Genomic DNA, 17,642 nt, shown 5'->3' with positions numbered 1-17,642 from the left:
AATCCTATAGATAATTTTCTATCAAGCCCTTTGGAACAAAGGATTGGGTTGCAAAAATCCTATTAATTTTTTTTCGAAAAATAAATCCTATCAAATTTCTATGGAATTACTTGTTTCATAGAGATTTTAAGAATTCTATCGAGAAGTTGAACCTCATGAAAACCTTTATGTTGGTCTGTCTTATCGAATTCTTTTTTTTTTGTGAATTACACGTACGCACACTCATCCTTATGAACACACGTACGCAAACCTTACCTCTATGAGCACCTTCAAAAGACCGTGCCGGTAAATCTCAAGATTAACGAAGTCACCACAGACGTTTCGCTGTCGACGAGAACGTCGCCTACCACTAAAAGAATAACGCCGTTAAATCCTAAAATAAATCTATGAAAATACAAACACATGTATGTGAAGTCCAGGACTTAACCCGGGTGGACAGTTCCACCGCAACCAACTGAGCTAAGCCTCCCGTGCCTCGTCCAAACATTCGATCTTGCAGTTTTCTGTATTTGTTCGATCTATAGGATTCAAGATACTAGGGCATTTAATTCCTGTCTCTCCAGAATCCTGATTTCCAAAGAGACTCTTATCTTTCAGAGACTGAGTTGAAATGAAAAACAACCGAACTCAGGTTGTTCTTCGTTCAAACTCATCATCTCCTTTCTATGAACCTGTACAAATGCAAGCTCCCAAAGACGGCATCCATGGAATTCCAACCCATCCGCTCGACGGGTCGTCGGCTAAACTAGCGTAATCTGGGGTGGGGACCTGTCACGAGTCAGCAAGGCGACTACGGCACCACGACGACCTCCTTGTAATCGTTCGCCGGGTACATGGTGGACCCTTCCCTCCGCTCGTCGCCGAGGGCGGCGGCGTCCTCCTCCTGCTGCCGCACCACGTAGCTCCACCGGTCCTGGACGAGGTACACGAACGCCAAGGCCGCCACCTCGACGGTGAGGAGCAGTGTCCACGGCCGCGCGCTCCGGCCGGTCCGCTCCTGGTACGTGTGCAGGCCGATGTAGACGTTGGCGACGCCGACGACGCAGACGCCGACGCCCAGGAGCCAGTGCGCCAGGTACCACGCGCTCCGCGTCCTCACCCCCCTGTCCGGCCTCAGGAAGCCGACGAGCGGCTGGAGCCAGATGAAGCCGTACAGCGCCAGCCCGATCCTCTGGTGCGTGTTGTTGAAGGCGTTCTCGAAGTTGCTTATAGACAGGACTGCACCGGCGGTGGCGAGAGCGACGGCGACGATCTGCGAGGATTGCATTGCATGTGAATATCTGATGGCGATTGCAGTTGCAGGAAATGGAGCTCATGTCACAGTCTCACAGACCTGGGAAGCGACGTGGCAGTAGAAGAGGAACCTGACGCCTTTGGTGCTTTTGACATTGCTGGAAGCTCTGATGAGCAGCACCCCGATCGGCATCAGGAAGCCAACTGAAGACCAGAGCAGGAAGGCATGGAGCTTGAGCTGCAGCGAGAGCTTGGGTGTGAGCTGCAAGATCAATCCAGGTGTCGCGGTCAGTAATACAACACAACTTCTACTGTCTGTCAGATATTCAGATTCTGGTAAAGTTGAACAGAGTGAGGAAAAATTTGGTGGCAGTTTCAGCTTTCAGGAGTAGTAGAGGGCATGGAAATTACCTCCAAAGGCTGAGCCATCTTGTAGCTCTGCTCTGGATTTGAGCTACCATGGGTTGGTGTGAGAAGCATGAGAATCACACAACCTGCAGATGCAAGGAGCAGTCTTTTCTCCTGAACAGTAGCATTGCTGCTTCTCAATGCAGTCTCTCCTCGGCAGAAACGAACGCCAAAAGGTGGCAAGAAACAACGAAAACAGAGCTCCAGAACAGCCCTCAAAAAGGGGGAAAAAACAATGGCAGAGGAAGAACAAGAGGAGCTCTCAGCCTTTCACAATCCCTCTCTCTGTCACACACACTATCACCTCAAGTCATTCCTTTCTTCCAAGCCCTTCCGGCCTTTATGTACAGGCATTACAAGAACTCAAGGACAGCTGAAGAAACCTATCTTCACTGAAGAATGAACAAAAAGAACAGCACAAAACCGAGGCTTTCTTCCAATTCTCCGCGCAATGCGGCGACGCCGCGGTCTTGGTCTTCCGAGATGACTTGCAGACGAATGAAAGAATCCTCCAAGGAATTCAAGAAACAGAATGTGATCGGCCAGTCTCAGGGAATAACTTGGGAGGGCTGTCCAGTGAATGATTTGGATATGAGCAGCTGCTGCTGCTTTTGCGGCCTAGCGATAATATAGTGCGGTGGACTTTTGTGCTGTTGGGACTTGGGAGGGGATGGAATCGGAGATAGATGAATGGGCGCTCTTTAGCTCCTTTGAGCTTTGAGGGTACGGTTTGACAGCTCTGCGGTATGATGGTGTGAAAGGACGGCTTTGTGTTGCGGTGGTGCAGCAGGAAGCACCAAGATGTTGTTGGCTGCTCCTGTATGTATCAGCATCCAGGAAAATTTCCAAAAGCACAAGACTGAAAGTAGGGTATCAACTGTTGAAGTTTGTAGGCAAGGTTTCAGAAAAGCAAAAGGCATTGTAGGCAAGTTGTCTAGCGAGCTCCAGTGGCTAGGCTAACTAAACCTTCTAGAACAATTTTTTTTAACATTTTTTTAAATTAATTTTAAATCTAACATTGTTTTTTTAACCAACACTTTTGACCGCGCCTATTTCCCTGGCGCGCCGAAACGCCTGTGCCGCGCCATGCATAGTGGCGCAGCGAGGGGATGACATGGCGACGACCGAGACGCTGACCGGTGACGTGGCAGGTTCTGCCGCGCCATCCCTCACGGCGCGGCAGTCCTAGTTAAATATCGCCCGCGAGCTGCCCTCCCTCTGTCTGCCTGCCAGCCGCGCCTGCCGCTGGCCGCGGCCGCCCGCCGGCCGCGCCCGCACGTGTCGCCGTGCCACGAACGTCGGCGCGCCACGGCCGCCGGCCGCCCGTCGCGCCCTCTGGCCACGCACATAGGTATTTGTAAAACTCAGCTAGCTTTTGTAAAATTCATATAGGTATTTGTTAGGGATATCACCAGTCTCGTGTACAATAAATTCTACGTGTATGTTTCGTTAAATTTCTTTTGTAAAATATATTCATCACCTTTCGTTTTAGAGTTGACAAAGAAGCTTCTAGTATATATATTATTATCATGGGGTTATGTTTTTATCTTTCTATATTATATGTATCTATTTTTATTTTAAAGTTAGCAAAGAAGCTTTTAGCATACTCAGCGGTACGAAACCATAGCTTTGTCTTCCTAAATTGTCCATAGATACGTTCACCCGCCCATAAATACATTCATTCGTTTTCGTATAGCAGTTAGTAACGGAACCTCTAGCATACTCATTAGTGCGGTGTTGTGAATAGCTTTCTGTATTATCCGTATTCGTTTTTATTTTAAAGTTGGCAAAGAAGGTTTTGGCGTACTCGCTAGCGCGAAGTCGGGGCTTTAATTTGTCTTTTCAAGTTGGGCGTAAATGCTTAAATGTGGGGAGCGAGTGGGGAAAGGTCGTCGCCTCTGGTGGATGGAAACGGGCTATCATAAGAGAAAAGAAAAGAAAATTATATAGCAAATGCAGTTATGGCATCTCCCCAATTATAGACTGTGTAAATTATATACTTTAAATCAACAGTGCAACGAAAAAGAAAGAAAAGCTATATAGCAAATGCAGTTATAGCATCTTCTAGTTGTCTTGTGTCTAAATAGCTATACATAGAAGTCGCTTATTTTTCTAGTGAAGTTGTCTAATATGTCTGTTAATGTTACTTTGAATATATACATGTGCTTTCATATTGTTTTCGTATTGCATAACAAGTAGTTTAAATTTTGCAATGCTACATAATGTTAATTTGAATATTGTTAATTTAAATATTCTAACCCTTTGTTTATTAATTTTTAACGGGATGTTCCCTTCCACGCAGCACCCGTTGTACCCCGTTCTTGAGATAGAGTACGACGACCCGCACCGAGCACACTTCTTTACTAACACCGACGCAGAGGTGCCCTTGCCTCCTTTGAGGCCCCGCACGCACACCAGGCACACCAGTGGGACGAGCGTTACGCGCCGTACATATGGCGTGCCAACTTCCTCGAGCTTGTCCGTGTTATCAACTACGGTCTTCCGCCCCTTGACCCAGCACTACTTACTGCAGCAGTAGACAGGTGCGAGTGCCTTCATTGCACGTAAATATTCTTATAACAAATTTGAGGTAACTAATAGACGTTCTTGTCGATAGAATATCGTCGGCAGTCCACCGAGGGGTATCCCGCGATAGTAGATTGATCGGCAGAGGAGCGTGTAATCAAGAACAAGAAGGCAATAGAGACACACGAGTTATACAGGTTTAGGCCGTCAGTATGACGTAATACCTTACTCCTGTGGTCTGTTGGTTTGTATTAGCTATCGTATGATTTGTCGTGATTTTGTAGGGGGTCCCTGCCCGCCTTATATAGTCCGGGGGGCAAGGTTACAAGTTGGTTAGATTTGAGAGATAACCGGAAAGTAATAACAGATTACAAGAATCATGGGATCGTACGTATCCTAACAGATCTCGTAACATCTTCAGGATATCCTCACCATGCCTTGCGGAAGGCGCTGAGCAGAATCGTGCCCCGCAAGGCTCCTTCTCGCGAGCTGGGCTGCCCCTAGAGGCATAGCCCATGTGGCCTGCCGTGGGTATCCAGGGTCGTACCCCCACAGCTAGTCCCCGAGTGCCTTGTACCTGTTGTGCAATGCCATCTTGAACTTTTCTGAGCAGGTGCGAACCAAAACCGAGCTGTCCAAATCATGGTCCGACCACCATAATGAATCGCCGAGCAGTTGTGAGCATCTACCGAGCAGCGTGCAACATCGCCGAGCAGTGTGTTCCGAGCACGGCTTGACATAAGGGTGTAAGGAGCTCAAGTCCAAAATTGAAAATTCCTGCGCGGTAAAATGAAGTGTGCCCACTTAGAGTCCGACCACAAGATTAAAGATACCTTGTTTTATCTTTTAGAGGCTCGGAGTCTTTCAAAAGAAACAAACACATTCACCGCAAGGTAAAGTGTGCCCACTTAGTTCCCGAGCCTGACAGTAGGTGACGTAGTCACGTGGTGCCAGGCTCAGAAAATAGTAAACCAGCCGAGCAGGTAGCCAGTCCCCGAGCGTAGCCTCGAGATGAAAAACAAACACATTCACCGCAAGGTGAAGTGTGCCCATTTAGTCCCCGAGCCTGACAGTAGGTGACGTAGTCACGTGATGCCACGCTCAGAAAATAATAAACCAGCCGAGCAAGTAGCCAGTCCCTATGTTTCGGGCAAAGATATCGGATAAATCAAACCGTGGAGAAAAAATCGGAGTAATGGTTGTGCAGTATCGGGTACTGAGCCTCATTAAATTGCAGAGAAATCGGTGAATATTTGGCAGCGATAAATGAGCGATGTGGGCTACTGTTACGTGATAGCCCAATTTGCGGCCCATTAAACCACGTTGGTGGAGTCGAAGTAGCGCTGATCGCGAGAATGGTTTCCCAAAAACCCTCAGATGCAAGGAAAGGTGGGGGAAGTGCTTTATAACCGCGCCACCACATACATCGCCTCCTACCTCACTCAATCTGCCTTTCTTCCTTCCTTCGCAATCCCTACGCTCCACATTCCGCACCAACGCGAGCACTCGCCTCCAATCTAGTACTAATCCAGAGAGAATGGCGCCGAAAAAAAGAGCCGCAAAGCCGAGGAAGGCGGCCACCGGAGCCAGCCGCGACGAGGAGTGGGTGCCGTCGAAGACGGGGGCGGCAGATCTCAACAGGATGGTGGCGGCGGGCGTTCTCCCAGACCACCTCACTGCCGGATGGCGGCCGGCTAGTGGTGAGCCCTTCCCAACACCTCATACTGATGAGGCTGTAGTATTTGAAGATTATTTCTGGCGAGGATTAGGGTTTCCTATCCACCCCTTTCTAAGGGATCTTATGGAGTTTTGGGCGATTAGCCTCTATAACCTACACCCCAACACCATACTGCACGTGTCGATCTTTATCCATTTCTATGAGGCGTTTCTCGGTGTTCTTCCACACTTCAACCTGTTCAGGCACCTGTTCTGTCTGAAGAAGAAGGGGGGTAGCGGTTCCAAGGTGGTCGACGGCATGTACCTACAGCTCAGGGATGGGATGGCTAGCGAATACATCAGTGTACCGCTAAATACCTCCCTGAAAGGTTGGAATGCTAGATGGTTCTATATCAAACAAAGTCACCCACTGATTCGATGCGACGTCCACCACATCCCGGTTAACCATAGTAACTGGTTGGAGAGACCCAACAATGCTGACATGGAGCAAGTAATGGAACTTCTGTACTTGATTAAGGGCATGGAGCTTAGGGGTGAACTAGTTACAGCTAGCTTCATAGTGCGGCGCATCCAGCCCTACAAAGAGAGGGCCCACCCGATGTTCGACTATAAAGGTGACAACGATGGTATCCAGGAAAACACAGACTGTCTGACGAAGAAAGAGGTAATAGACCATGCCATGGACCTATTTACTTCCAATGTCTCATTCAGTTGGCCAAAAGGAACGAAGGCTTTCAACTGCACCAATCCACCTCCTCAGGTAACCCTTTCACTTTGCATTATTCAGGCATCAGTTTCTGAGCAAAGGACTGACTTACTTATGTAAAGATCCATTCGCAGGATAGGGCAATATACTTTTCAAACATGCTGAGAGCTGATTGGCCAAAAGGAGTAGACATTCGGTGGTCGCTACAGCCCGAAGAGGAGGAGCCAAGCACCTCGTCGAATAGTCCATCCCCAATATCGGAGAAGATCCACGGGCAAAGACCGCAGTAGATGAGCCGATCCAAAAAAGGAGAAAAACCGCAAGCTCTACTGCACACAAATCGGGCGGCATCTCGCTTGGTGAAGGCCGAACCGCTCGACCACGAAGAACCATTGTGCTGGAGTGGTCGGACGATGACGAGGACCAGGTAGCGCATCCGCTGAGCACGAAGGAGCCATCGACGGATGCTGAAGCTCCCGAGCAGCAAGTAAGGAGAAGTTATGTGCAAGCAACGACGAAAGTCCCGGCAGCATAGACGACCAAGGTCCTTGAGCAACAAGAGGGGATAACCGCATAGCAGCACACAGAGGGGGCACTGGGGCACCAAGCAGAGCGGCACCCTGTTGTAGAGGAGCAGGAGTCCTCCCATCAGGCAGACCAAGCAGCAGCACCTAGGGGATCAGGCAGGCATCGCCGGTTCAAGAAATTTAATCGAAAGACCAAACCGTAAGTATATTGGCCTTAGAGTAATAATATTGTTCATTGAATTCTCTTGGTTACTGACAAGCCGATATAACACAGGGCAACACCGAGGCCCGTAACCTCGGTAGAAAAAATGCGAACTGCTCCCATCCGGGAGTCCTTGAGTGCTCGGTAAATAGAGGACGGACCAGCTACCGCTACCAGCGGTCCTGGTGACGGTGAATCATTGGCACACACGATAGGCGCGTCGGCGACCGCGACTGAGGCTACGACTAAAAAAGTTGATACTTTGGAAGCGAAAACTGCAGCTGTTGTTGATGCACCGGAGGCTAAGGATGCAACTCCGTCAACAGCCGAGGAGCAACCGTCACCACCCGCAGTGATGCCAGGAGTGGTCGGAGCAGCTGTCCGACCATAGAGTCCCCCAGTGGTGCCTCAAGCGACGGTGGAGGAGGACAAGGTTGTGGAGATCGAGCGTGCCGCACCTAAACCCCAGTCCGTCCGGATTCTCCGAAAACGTGGAGAAGAGGTGGTAGTTGTCGAGGAAGAAAACACCACTAGGGAAATAAAGAGGTTAAAATCCGCCGTTGCTGGAGTTATGAGTCAAATCGAGGTGAGTACCGCATCTGAAACACTGATATATGTTGTTGGAGACCAAGGTTTATCTCTAGCATTGTTCATCCACAGGGGATAGCTCGAACAGCCAAGCAATGGCACCAACTGATAAAGAGGATGGAGCCCCTCGCCGAGGAAACAAGAAACTCCAGGAGGCGTTAAATCTTTCAGAAAAGAATATTAAGAGGGCCCAGCACGAGTGGGACCTTTTAGAGTCTAACTCCTGGGACCTTGAACATCAGAAGGGGGTTCTGTCCAAACAACTAACGGATGCATCCGAGTAGCTGAAGAAGAAATCCGAGCAACTGGCGATTGTATCTGAGGAGCTAAAAAATATGTCCGAGCAATTGGGCAAGAAAACCGGAGAACTCAAAAATAAATCCGAGCAGCTCGATCGGAAGTGCCAGCAGTTTGAGGATGTATCCAAGCAGAAATCTAGTATGCTTTATCACATAATGTACTTTGCAATAGTTGGCCAATCTGCTGTTTTGATAACTGTTGTGCTTGCAGAGCAAGATGCAGAACTCAGCCAGCTTCGCCAGACCATCGAGCAAATTCGACAAGAGAAAGCGAAAGAGTCGGAGCGAGCAGATAAACTGGCCGAAGAACTGAAAGGTAGATACCCCCTGATCGGAAGTAATGTTGTAGTACTTTTCTGGTCTGACAAACCATTGTAATTTTTGTAGATTATCGCCATAAAACCAAGGCACAGTTCGATGTGCTGGTGCAGGAAGCCAAAGTCCAGAAAGACAACTTCAACACTATAACCACCGCAATAAAACCAGTACTCGACTGCGTCGACATTGAACCGGCACCCCATCATGACAGCAGGCAGCAAGGGCCAGACACCATTATTCAGAGATGCAAGGCAGCATGGGAGAATTTCAAAATTTTCAACCGCGATGTCGTTTTGACCACCGCTACTCATGCCCTTGCAGTGGTTCGGTCCCACTATCCGTCTATCGACATCCAGTCGATAGGTGGTGGGTTCGCCGATGGGCTGAGCGACGTGCAAACCCAGCAGCTGGAGGACGATGTTGAAGATGCAGCAAAAATGCTTGTCGGTGATATAGACCTGTTTGGCGAAACATAAGATGTTGGCGAAGCTTAAAGAACTGCTCGGATATTATCGCCTGTTCCACTTACTTTATTTGGCGATGAAGAATCGTTTGTATTAACAACCCGATGCAGTTATGCATAATATAAGCAGTGTTCAATCAGTTAGTTTGCACTAAACCTGAAACTTTAGTTAGCCCGTAATCCGTAACGTAGAGCACGGAGCCCGTGCGCATGTTGGGAAAACAAGCGTTATCATAGGACCGTAGCCTACCGCCCAACATGTAGAGCATGAAGCCCATAGCACGTGTGGTGGGATATTCGAGCCTTGGTGTCCTCCATAATTATCAAAGCAAAACACATGCTGCCCAGCGTTCAATTTGAGTAACTTGGCGAGAAAAATAGTTAAAGTGGCGTCCGAACAGTTAGTTTATGCCTAAAATCTAGGCCTTGACTAGCCCATAGTCCATAACATCGAGCGTCGAGACCCTGACACGTGTAGGATGAACAGGCATGACCAAGGAACCGCAGCCGACCAACCGTAACACAGAGCGCGGAGCCCCTAAGCACGTGTAGGAAGTAATCAGAGACTGGGCCTTCTCCATAGAAAACAGAAAAGAAAAACGTGTGCTGCTCGACGATCGGCGAGCTATGTTATGAAATTTGGAGCGCAAAATCGTCGTCGTTTTTAGGAGGAAAAACCTATGTGATCCGGAGAAGACATAGTAGGCGATTTTTGGAGAAATCGTGTTCGTCGATTTTTGGAGTTAACGTGTTCGGCGATTTGGAGGAATCGTGTTTGGCGATTTGGAGTTAACGTGTTCGGTGATTTTTGGAGTTAACGTGTTTGGCGATTTGGAGGAATCGTGTTTGGCGATTTGGAGTTAACGTGTTCGGCGATTTTTGGAGTTAACGTGTTCGGCGATTTGGAGGAATCGTGTTTGGCGATTTGGGCGAATCGTGTTCGGTGATTTGGGCGTACTTGGCGAGCGTACTGGAGATCGTCACGGAGTGGTGTATAGCCCGATAACGATAAGTGAAACTTATAATGGAGGAAAATAATGGAGACCAGAACTTTATTAATTTGAAGGTAAAGAATACATATCTGTGTTGTTTCAGGGATAGAAACGTATAAGGTACTCTATGTGCTAGGAGTTAGGAACATCGAGTCCATCTAAGTCACATAAGCGATAAGACCCTAGTCGAGTAACACCTTTGATGACGTAAGGGCCCTCCTAGGGGGAAGACAGCTTGTGAAGCCCTTCGGTTTTTGTTTCCTACGTAAGACAAGGTCGCCGATCGTGAATGAACGACCTTTGACGTTGCGGTTGTAATACCTCCGCAGACCTTCGAGGTACTTGGCTGTGCGAACGCAAGTAATCAGACATTCTTCCTCAGCCCGATCAACGTCTTCTGTCCGAACAGCTGAGGCTTGCTCTTCATCATAATTTTCTACTCTAGGTGCTCGGAAAGCAATATCCGCTGGGAGTATGGCTTCTGAGTCGTAGACCATAAAATATGGAGATACGCCGGTACTGCGACTAGCTTGAGTGCATAGTCCCTAGACCACAGCTGGTAGTTCTTTGAGCCATCTGCCCGGATGCTTTTCTTCTTTCTGATATAGCCTTTTTTGAGGGCATCGAGGATCATACCATTAGCCCGCTTGACCTGACCGTTAGCTCTAGGATGAGCAACAGAAATGTATTTAACAGAGATGCACCAGTCTTCGTAGAAGTCCCAAAAATGATGGCCAGTAAAAGTCGTCCCAAGGTCGGTGATGATGCTGTTCGGGAGACCGAATCTGTGTATGATGTCTTCAAAGAGCTCGACTGCTTTCTTTGCAGTAGCTGAGATGAGTGGTTTGTACTCAATCCACTTGGAGAACTTATCAATGGTGACGTACACATACCTAAAACCTCCTAGCGTTGGTTTGAAAGGCCCGATCATATCCAGTCCCTAGCATGTGAATGGACAGGAAGCTGGAATGGTCTACAGTTCTTATGCCGGTACATGTATTTGCTTGGCAAAAAACTAACAACCCTCACATCGTCGAATGAGATCTTCTGCATCAGAGATGGCCGTGGGCCAGTAAAAACCTGCTCGGAAAGCTTTGCCGACCAGTGTTCTCGAAGCCACGTGATTGCCATAGGAACTAGAGTGAATTTCGGAAAGTAGCTTCACACCGTCGTCTTGGATGATGCACTTCTGTAGTATCCCTTCCTTGGCACTTTTCCTCATCAGGCTATCGTCTACCAGCACGTAATGCTTACTTCGGTGAATTAGTTGTCCGGTTTTGATTTTGTCGGCGGGTACTTCGTCGCTGGAGAGGTATTTGATGAACTGTTCCCTCCAATCGGCGACCGGCGAAGGTACCGCGAGTACCAACTGCTCGGCAGGGGGTACTTCTACAACTTCCTTCTCTTCTTTAATGGATGGTGTCAGGAGGTCTTGAACGAAAACCCCCGGCTTAACCGCGGCACGAGAAGATCCTATCTTTGATAGCTGGTCGGCTGGTTGGTTTTGATCCCGTATCACGTGGTGGTACTCGATACCATAGAATTTCCCTTCAAGCTTCCTGATTTCGGCGCAATATGCATCCATTTTCTCACTGGAACATGACCCATCTTTATTGAGCTGGTTGATAACCAGCGTAGAATCCCCGTATACCATGAGGCGTTTGACGCCGAGCTCGACAGCTATACGGAGACCATGGAGACATGCTTCGTATTCCACGGCATTGTTGGAGGCTAGAAAATGTATGCGAAGAATATATCGGAGTTTATCCTTTGTCGGCGTGATGAACAGAATGCCCGCACCAGCACCATTGATGTTAAGGGCACCATCGAAGTACATCACCCAGTGCTCAGGGCAAGTGGTGGCAATGGGTTCTTGGATCTCGGTCCACTCAGTGATGAAATCAGCAAGCGCCTGTGACTTAACGGTTGGTCTGCTTCTGAAGTTAATGGAGTAAGTGTCGAGCTCAATAGCCCACTTGATGATACGACCATTGGCCTCTTTATTGCGGAGAATATCCCCCAGAGGGAACTCGGTGACCACGGCAATCTTGTAGTATTTGAAGTAATGTCAGAGCTTGCATGAGGTAATCAAAATTGCATATAACAACTTTTGCACCTGAGGATAATGAGTTTTGGGCTCATTAAGTACCTCGCTGATGAAATAGACCGGACGTTGTACCTTGTAGGCGTGTCCAGTTTCCTCACGTTCGACGATAATAGCCGTACTGACAACTCGAGAAGTGGCGGCGATGTAAACCAGCAGAGTTTCATCTGGTCATGGCGCTATCATGATTGGAGGTTTTGTTAAAAACAACCTGAGCTGCTCGAAAGCTATGTCTGCCTCCTCTGACCAAGAAAAAAGCTCGGAGGCCTTGAGGAGCTTGAAGAAAGGTAGCCCTTTCTCACCGAGGCGCGAGATAAAATGGCTTAACGTAGCCATGCAGCCTGTAAGCTTCTGTATATCCTTAACACACGTCGGTCGTTTCATGTTGGTGATGGCAGAGACCTTATTAGGGTTTGGTTTGATGCCCCGAGCGCTGACGATGTAGCCCAGCAGGATACCAGATGGAACTCTAAAGATGCACTTTGAAGGGTTCAGCTTCCATCGGTATTTGCTCAGGTTGGAGAAAGTTTCTTCAAGGTCGGCGATAAGATTGTTGATGGTTTTAGTCTTGACGACCACGTCGTCGATGTAGGCTTCGACATTGCGGCCGATCTACTGGTCGAGGCACATCTAGATAGCCCTTTGGTAGGTCGCTCCAGCATTCTTTAGTCCGAAGGACATAGTGGTGTAGCAGTATGCACCGAAAGGCATGATGAATGACGTTTTGACCTGGTCTTCTTTCTTGAGGGAGATCTGATGGTAGCCGGAGTAACAGTCAAGAAAGGAGAGCAACTCGTAGCCGGCGGTGGAGTCTACAACCTCGTCTATCCGAGGCAGGCCGAAGGGGTCTTTAGGGCAGTGTTTGTTAAGATCAGTATAATCAACACACATTCTCCATTCTTTATTCTTTTTCTTAACAAGAATAGGATTAGCTAACCAATCTGGATGATACACTTCTTTTATAAATCCGGCAGCTAAGAGCCATTTTATTTCTACCCTAATGGCCTCCTTTTTGTTCGACGCGAATCAATGAAGTTTTTGCTTGATCGGTTTAGCAGTCGGCGAGACATTCAAGGAGTGCTCGATCTTCTCCCACGGTACCCCCGGTATGTCTGCAGGTTTCCAAGCGAACACATCGACGTTGGCACGTAGGAAGGAGATGAGCGCGCTTTTCTATTTTGGGTCAAGGTGAGCCCCAATTTTCACCGTCTTGGAAGGGTCGTCAAGGCCGAGGCCGATCTCCTTGACTTCCTTGGACTTGGTGGAGGCACGAGGAGGCTTTGGGATCTCCATGTTATCAGCAGACGACATCTTAGCTTCAGCGACCACGCTAGCCATCTAGATGGAGAGGTCGATGGCTTCGGCAAGGGCGAGACTTTCTGTCTCGCAGGCATAGGCGACGGAGAGGTTGGCCCACAAAGACAGGACTCCTACAGGTGAAGGCATCTTCAACACCAAATACGCATAGTGCAGAACGGCCATGAACTTGGCCAGAGCCGGACGCCCTAGTATGGCATGGTAGGTGTGTCGAAGTTGGCGACGTAGAAGTTGATATGCTCTACTCGGTAGTTGGTTGCCGTGTCGAACTGTACTAGTAGGGTAATTTCCCCAAGCGGTCTAGATGCCCTGCCAGGTACCACGCCCCAGAAGGAGGAGTCTGAGGGTGTGAGATCTATTGGCCCCGGTGAAGAGTAGATTCAAAGCGCTCCCATCGTCGACAAGGACTTTTCTAAAGAGCACCTTCTGGATAGTCACATCAAGGACGAGGGGAAAATGCCCTGTGTAGGGTATGTCCGCCCACTAGTCGGCCCTGCTGAAGGTGATGGAGACTTCAGACCACGGGCGATAGCTGGGGTTGGTGGTAGTTTCCTTTGAAACGACAGCGAGCACTCGTCGGGCGGTGAGCTTCCGTTCCCTTCTGCTCTCGTTGGAGGCGAAACCCCCGAAGATGGTGGCGACCACCTTGTCATGGTCCTAGAAGGCATTATTATTATCCCCAGGTGGTCGGCGTCCTCCGTTCACTCCATTGTCGTCGTTGTATTTTTTCTCCTAGAACTCCTTAGCCAAACCAAGGCAGTCATTTATCTTGTGTTTGGCGTTCTTGTGCAAGGGGCACGGTCCGTCGAGGATCTTCTTGTACTGCTCATCGTAGTTACGCTTGGCGTGCGGCTCATTGACGTTGGCAACAAAGTGGTCTAGTCGGTGGCGGCGATTCTGACCAGGTTTGAATCCATCTGGCCGATCACGTTCGTTGTCCCGATGGAAACTGCGGTCATCATAGCGGCGATCGTTGTGCTATCGGTCGTCATAGCGGCGATCGTTGTGCTGTCGGTCGTCATAGCAGCGATCGTTGTGATGTCGGTCGTCGGTGCGGTCGTCGTGGCGGCGAGGTGGGCGATTAGTGCACGTATCTTCGTTAAAACGCACCTCCACTTCCTCGGCGTCGGCGTACTGGTTGGCGGTTGTGATCATCTCACCGATGCCGGTAGGTGGCTTTCTGTTGAACTTAGAATGGAGTTCGCGGTGATGAAGTCCTCGGACAAAGGCGGTGATGACTTCGGCTTTCGTGATGTTGGGAATAGAATTCCTCATCTCGGAGAAGCGTCTGATGTAGCTGCAGAGTAGTTCGGATGGCTTTTGGGTGATGCGGTTGAGATCGTGCTTGGTGCACGGCCGCCTACATGTGGCCATATAGTTGTTGGTGAAGACTTTCTTCAGCTCTTCCCAAGATCCGATGGAGTCCAAGGCAAGGCTTGTGAACCAGCTCATGGCGATCGACGTGAGCATGACTGGGAGATAATTCGCCATGACGTTGGTGTCTCCTCCGGCGGTGCGGACGGCGGTGGCGTAAGCCTGCAACCACTGAGTTGGGTTCATCCTTCCTTCATAGGGCTCGACTCCGGTGATTTTGAAACCACAGGGCCACTGGAGTGTTCAGAGCGCCCTGGTGAACGCTGGGGGCCCTTCTGGGTTGTTGGGGCCGATATCAGCGTTATTGCCGGCGACGATCGACTCCAGAGCTACGTCCGGATTATCGTACTCTTGCTCGTACTCCTGGCGGCGTCGTACTTCATCTTCATGGCGCCCGAAGCGACGTTGATCGATACACCATCGTGCATCCCAAAGGTTACTGAGGTGCACTCAGGCGTCCTATTTGACCTCTTGGTCGTGCTGGCGATGATGCTCGGCATGGTGGCCTCCAACCCCCCCCTAGGGAGGTAGTGATTGGTCGGCGAAATGGCTTTAACTGGGGCGGCGATTGGATCTAGGATCGGCTGATCGGCGAATCATGCTTGTGGAGCATGAAGGTCTCTGAACCTCTCGGATCTCATTAACTTGATAGTGTGCCGCTTTGAGCATAGCGGCAACCTTGGCGAGCTCGGGCGTCTGCGGGAGGTGTGCAAGTTCGTTGGTGGCCACCGCTAGATTGGCGCTCGGAGTTTTGAAGACGTCGTGGCCATCAACGTGGAGGAATTCTTCATCGAGGTTGCGATGGAGGGGCCTTCCTTGCGAGTCGAACTGGTTATCACGAGCAGCCTCAGCCATCGCAAGGGCGTGTTCGTTATCACAGCATTGCATGCGGTTGACGTTCCTATTTTCATGGGCGGCGCATTCCTCATCTGTTTCGCCGTTCCGGGGGGGCTATCGATGCTGACATTGAAGATTGCGCCACCCCGGAAAGGCAGGAGAGGGGGTTGCTCGGTGAAGGTCTCGGCGAGGGGTTCCGTGGAGCCTTGAGACTCAGAGCCTGGATTCTCCTCCAGGATAGTTTGGAGGGATGTTCCGAGACCTCGGCTGGCGTGCAGCATGTTGACGATTGGTGGGAGCTGGTCGGCGATCTAGTCGGCGAATTTGCCCCTCAGGGCGTTCTGATATGTAGCGACGGCGTTGGCAAGCCCGAAGGGTAGGGTGGCGAGCCTCGAAGTTTGCCGAGCACTGGACACCGATAGATCAGGATCGGTAGGTGGTCGGTGCTGAACAAGGGTGTCCAGAGCCAACTCAGCAATGGAGAGGCAATTGGCGAGTTTTAGGCCGACCCGATCGATAGACTCGATCAGATCGTCATTGTTGACATGCCTCCTCCGGTAGCAAGGAAGCGAGCGGCGAGTAGCTGATGAAGTCGACCCTAGAAGTGGTTCCGAGATTGGATCTACAGTCGCAGGTGTGAGGGTGGTCGGCGCAGAACGGATCTGCACTGGCTCAAGAAGCTCTCCAACTCCATCGGCGTTGATGACCCACGTGATGGATCCGACCATGAAGATCTGGCCAGGCTGCGGGAGGGACGAAGAGCCTATGGAAAAAGTCAACTTGTTCAACAAGGAAACAGCACACACACACCTACCTGGCGCGCCAACTGTCGACAGAATATCGTCGGTAGTCCACCGAGGGGTATCCTGCGATGGTAGATTGATCGACAGAGGAGCGTGTAATCAAGAACAAGAAGACAACAGAGACACACGAGTTATACAGGTTTAGGTCATCAGTATGACGTAATACCTTACTCCTGTGGTCTATTGGTTTGTATTAGCTATCGTATGATTTGCTGTGATTTTGTAGGGGGTCTCTGCCCACCTTATATAGTCCGAGGGCAAGGTTACAAGTCGGTTAGATCTGAGAGATAACCGGAAAGTAATAACAGATTATAAGAATCATGGGATCGTACGTATCCTAACAGATCTCGTAACATCTTTAGGATATCCTCACCATGCCTTGCGGGAGGCGCCGAGCAGAATCGTGCCCCGCAAGGCTCCTTCTCACGAGCTAGGCCGCCCCTAGAGGCATAGCCCATGTGGCCTGCCGTGGGTATTCGGGGTCGTACCCCCCACAGTTCTATTCTCATAACAGGTGGAGGTCTGAGACCCACAAGTTCCACCTACCTTGTAGCGAGATGACCTTGACCATGCAGGATATGAAGACTATCTTTGGCCTTCGGTTAGGGGGCTTCCAGTGACATGTATAGTTAACAACGATCACTAGAGGGAGCTAGTGGCTTAGTTCACTGGCTTTCTTCCACCGGATGACGAGGTTTTCAAAAAAAATAAGTAAGCAATTCAAGCATATTTAATACTTGCATTGCTTTTCTACAGCCATCGGGTCTCATTTTCTTTGGTGAATTTCAGGTAAAGTTTTGGTGTTTCGTCGTCGTGGATCACAGAGCGCTTTGATTACTTGGACCCATAGGCTGATGAGGCTAAGATCGACAGGTTCGCTAGAGTGTGGCTCTGGCACTTTCTTGGTGTTTTCCTATTCCTAGACGCCTCGGGCAACACTATCGGCTGGATCTTTCTTGACATACTACACCAACCGTGGGATAACATAGCGGCGTACAGCTAGGGCAACGCAGTCATAGCATGGACGTGTTGATAGCTATGCGTTGCCTGCCGTCGCACCTCAGGGTATGTGAACCTTGGGGGTTACTCCTACCTACTCCAGGTTTGGTGTTGGGAACGATGGCCCATTGGGAGGCCCCTTGTTACTGGTTTCCCTATAAGTACTTCGGTTCACTATATTCTTCGAGGCAGTTACATATGATGAAATTATTAATGGCTAATTCATTATCATGTTCATTACAACATTGGAATGGGTAGGATACACTCCC

General features: G+C 49.6%; 1 protein-coding gene across 1 annotated transcript; it reads right to left on the bottom strand.

Annotated features, from left to right (window-relative positions):
* Nucleotides 1-507: 507 nt before the first annotated feature.
* On the bottom strand, nt 508-2,332 carry LOC136518818 (cytochrome b561 domain-containing protein At2g30890-like). The gene is made up of 3 exons (XM_066512505.1): nt 1,645-2,332; nt 1,334-1,495; nt 508-1,252 (listed from the first exon to the last, which is right to left on the bottom strand). Exons 1-3 carry the CDS (start codon nt 1,711-1,713, stop codon nt 791-793), a joined length of 693 nt encoding a protein of 230 aa, XP_066368602.1. The 5' UTR covers nt 1,714-2,332; the 3' UTR covers nt 508-790.
* Nucleotides 2,333-17,642: the final 15,310 nt, after the last annotated feature.

This window comes from Miscanthus floridulus, chromosome 17, assembly GCF_019320115.1.
Source record: "Miscanthus floridulus cultivar M001 chromosome 17, ASM1932011v1, whole genome shotgun sequence".
NCBI lineage: Eukaryota > Viridiplantae > Streptophyta > Magnoliopsida > Poales > Poaceae > Miscanthus > Miscanthus floridulus.
Note: the sequence above shows the minus strand (reverse complement) of the source record. Positions and strands in the feature narration are given on the sequence as shown.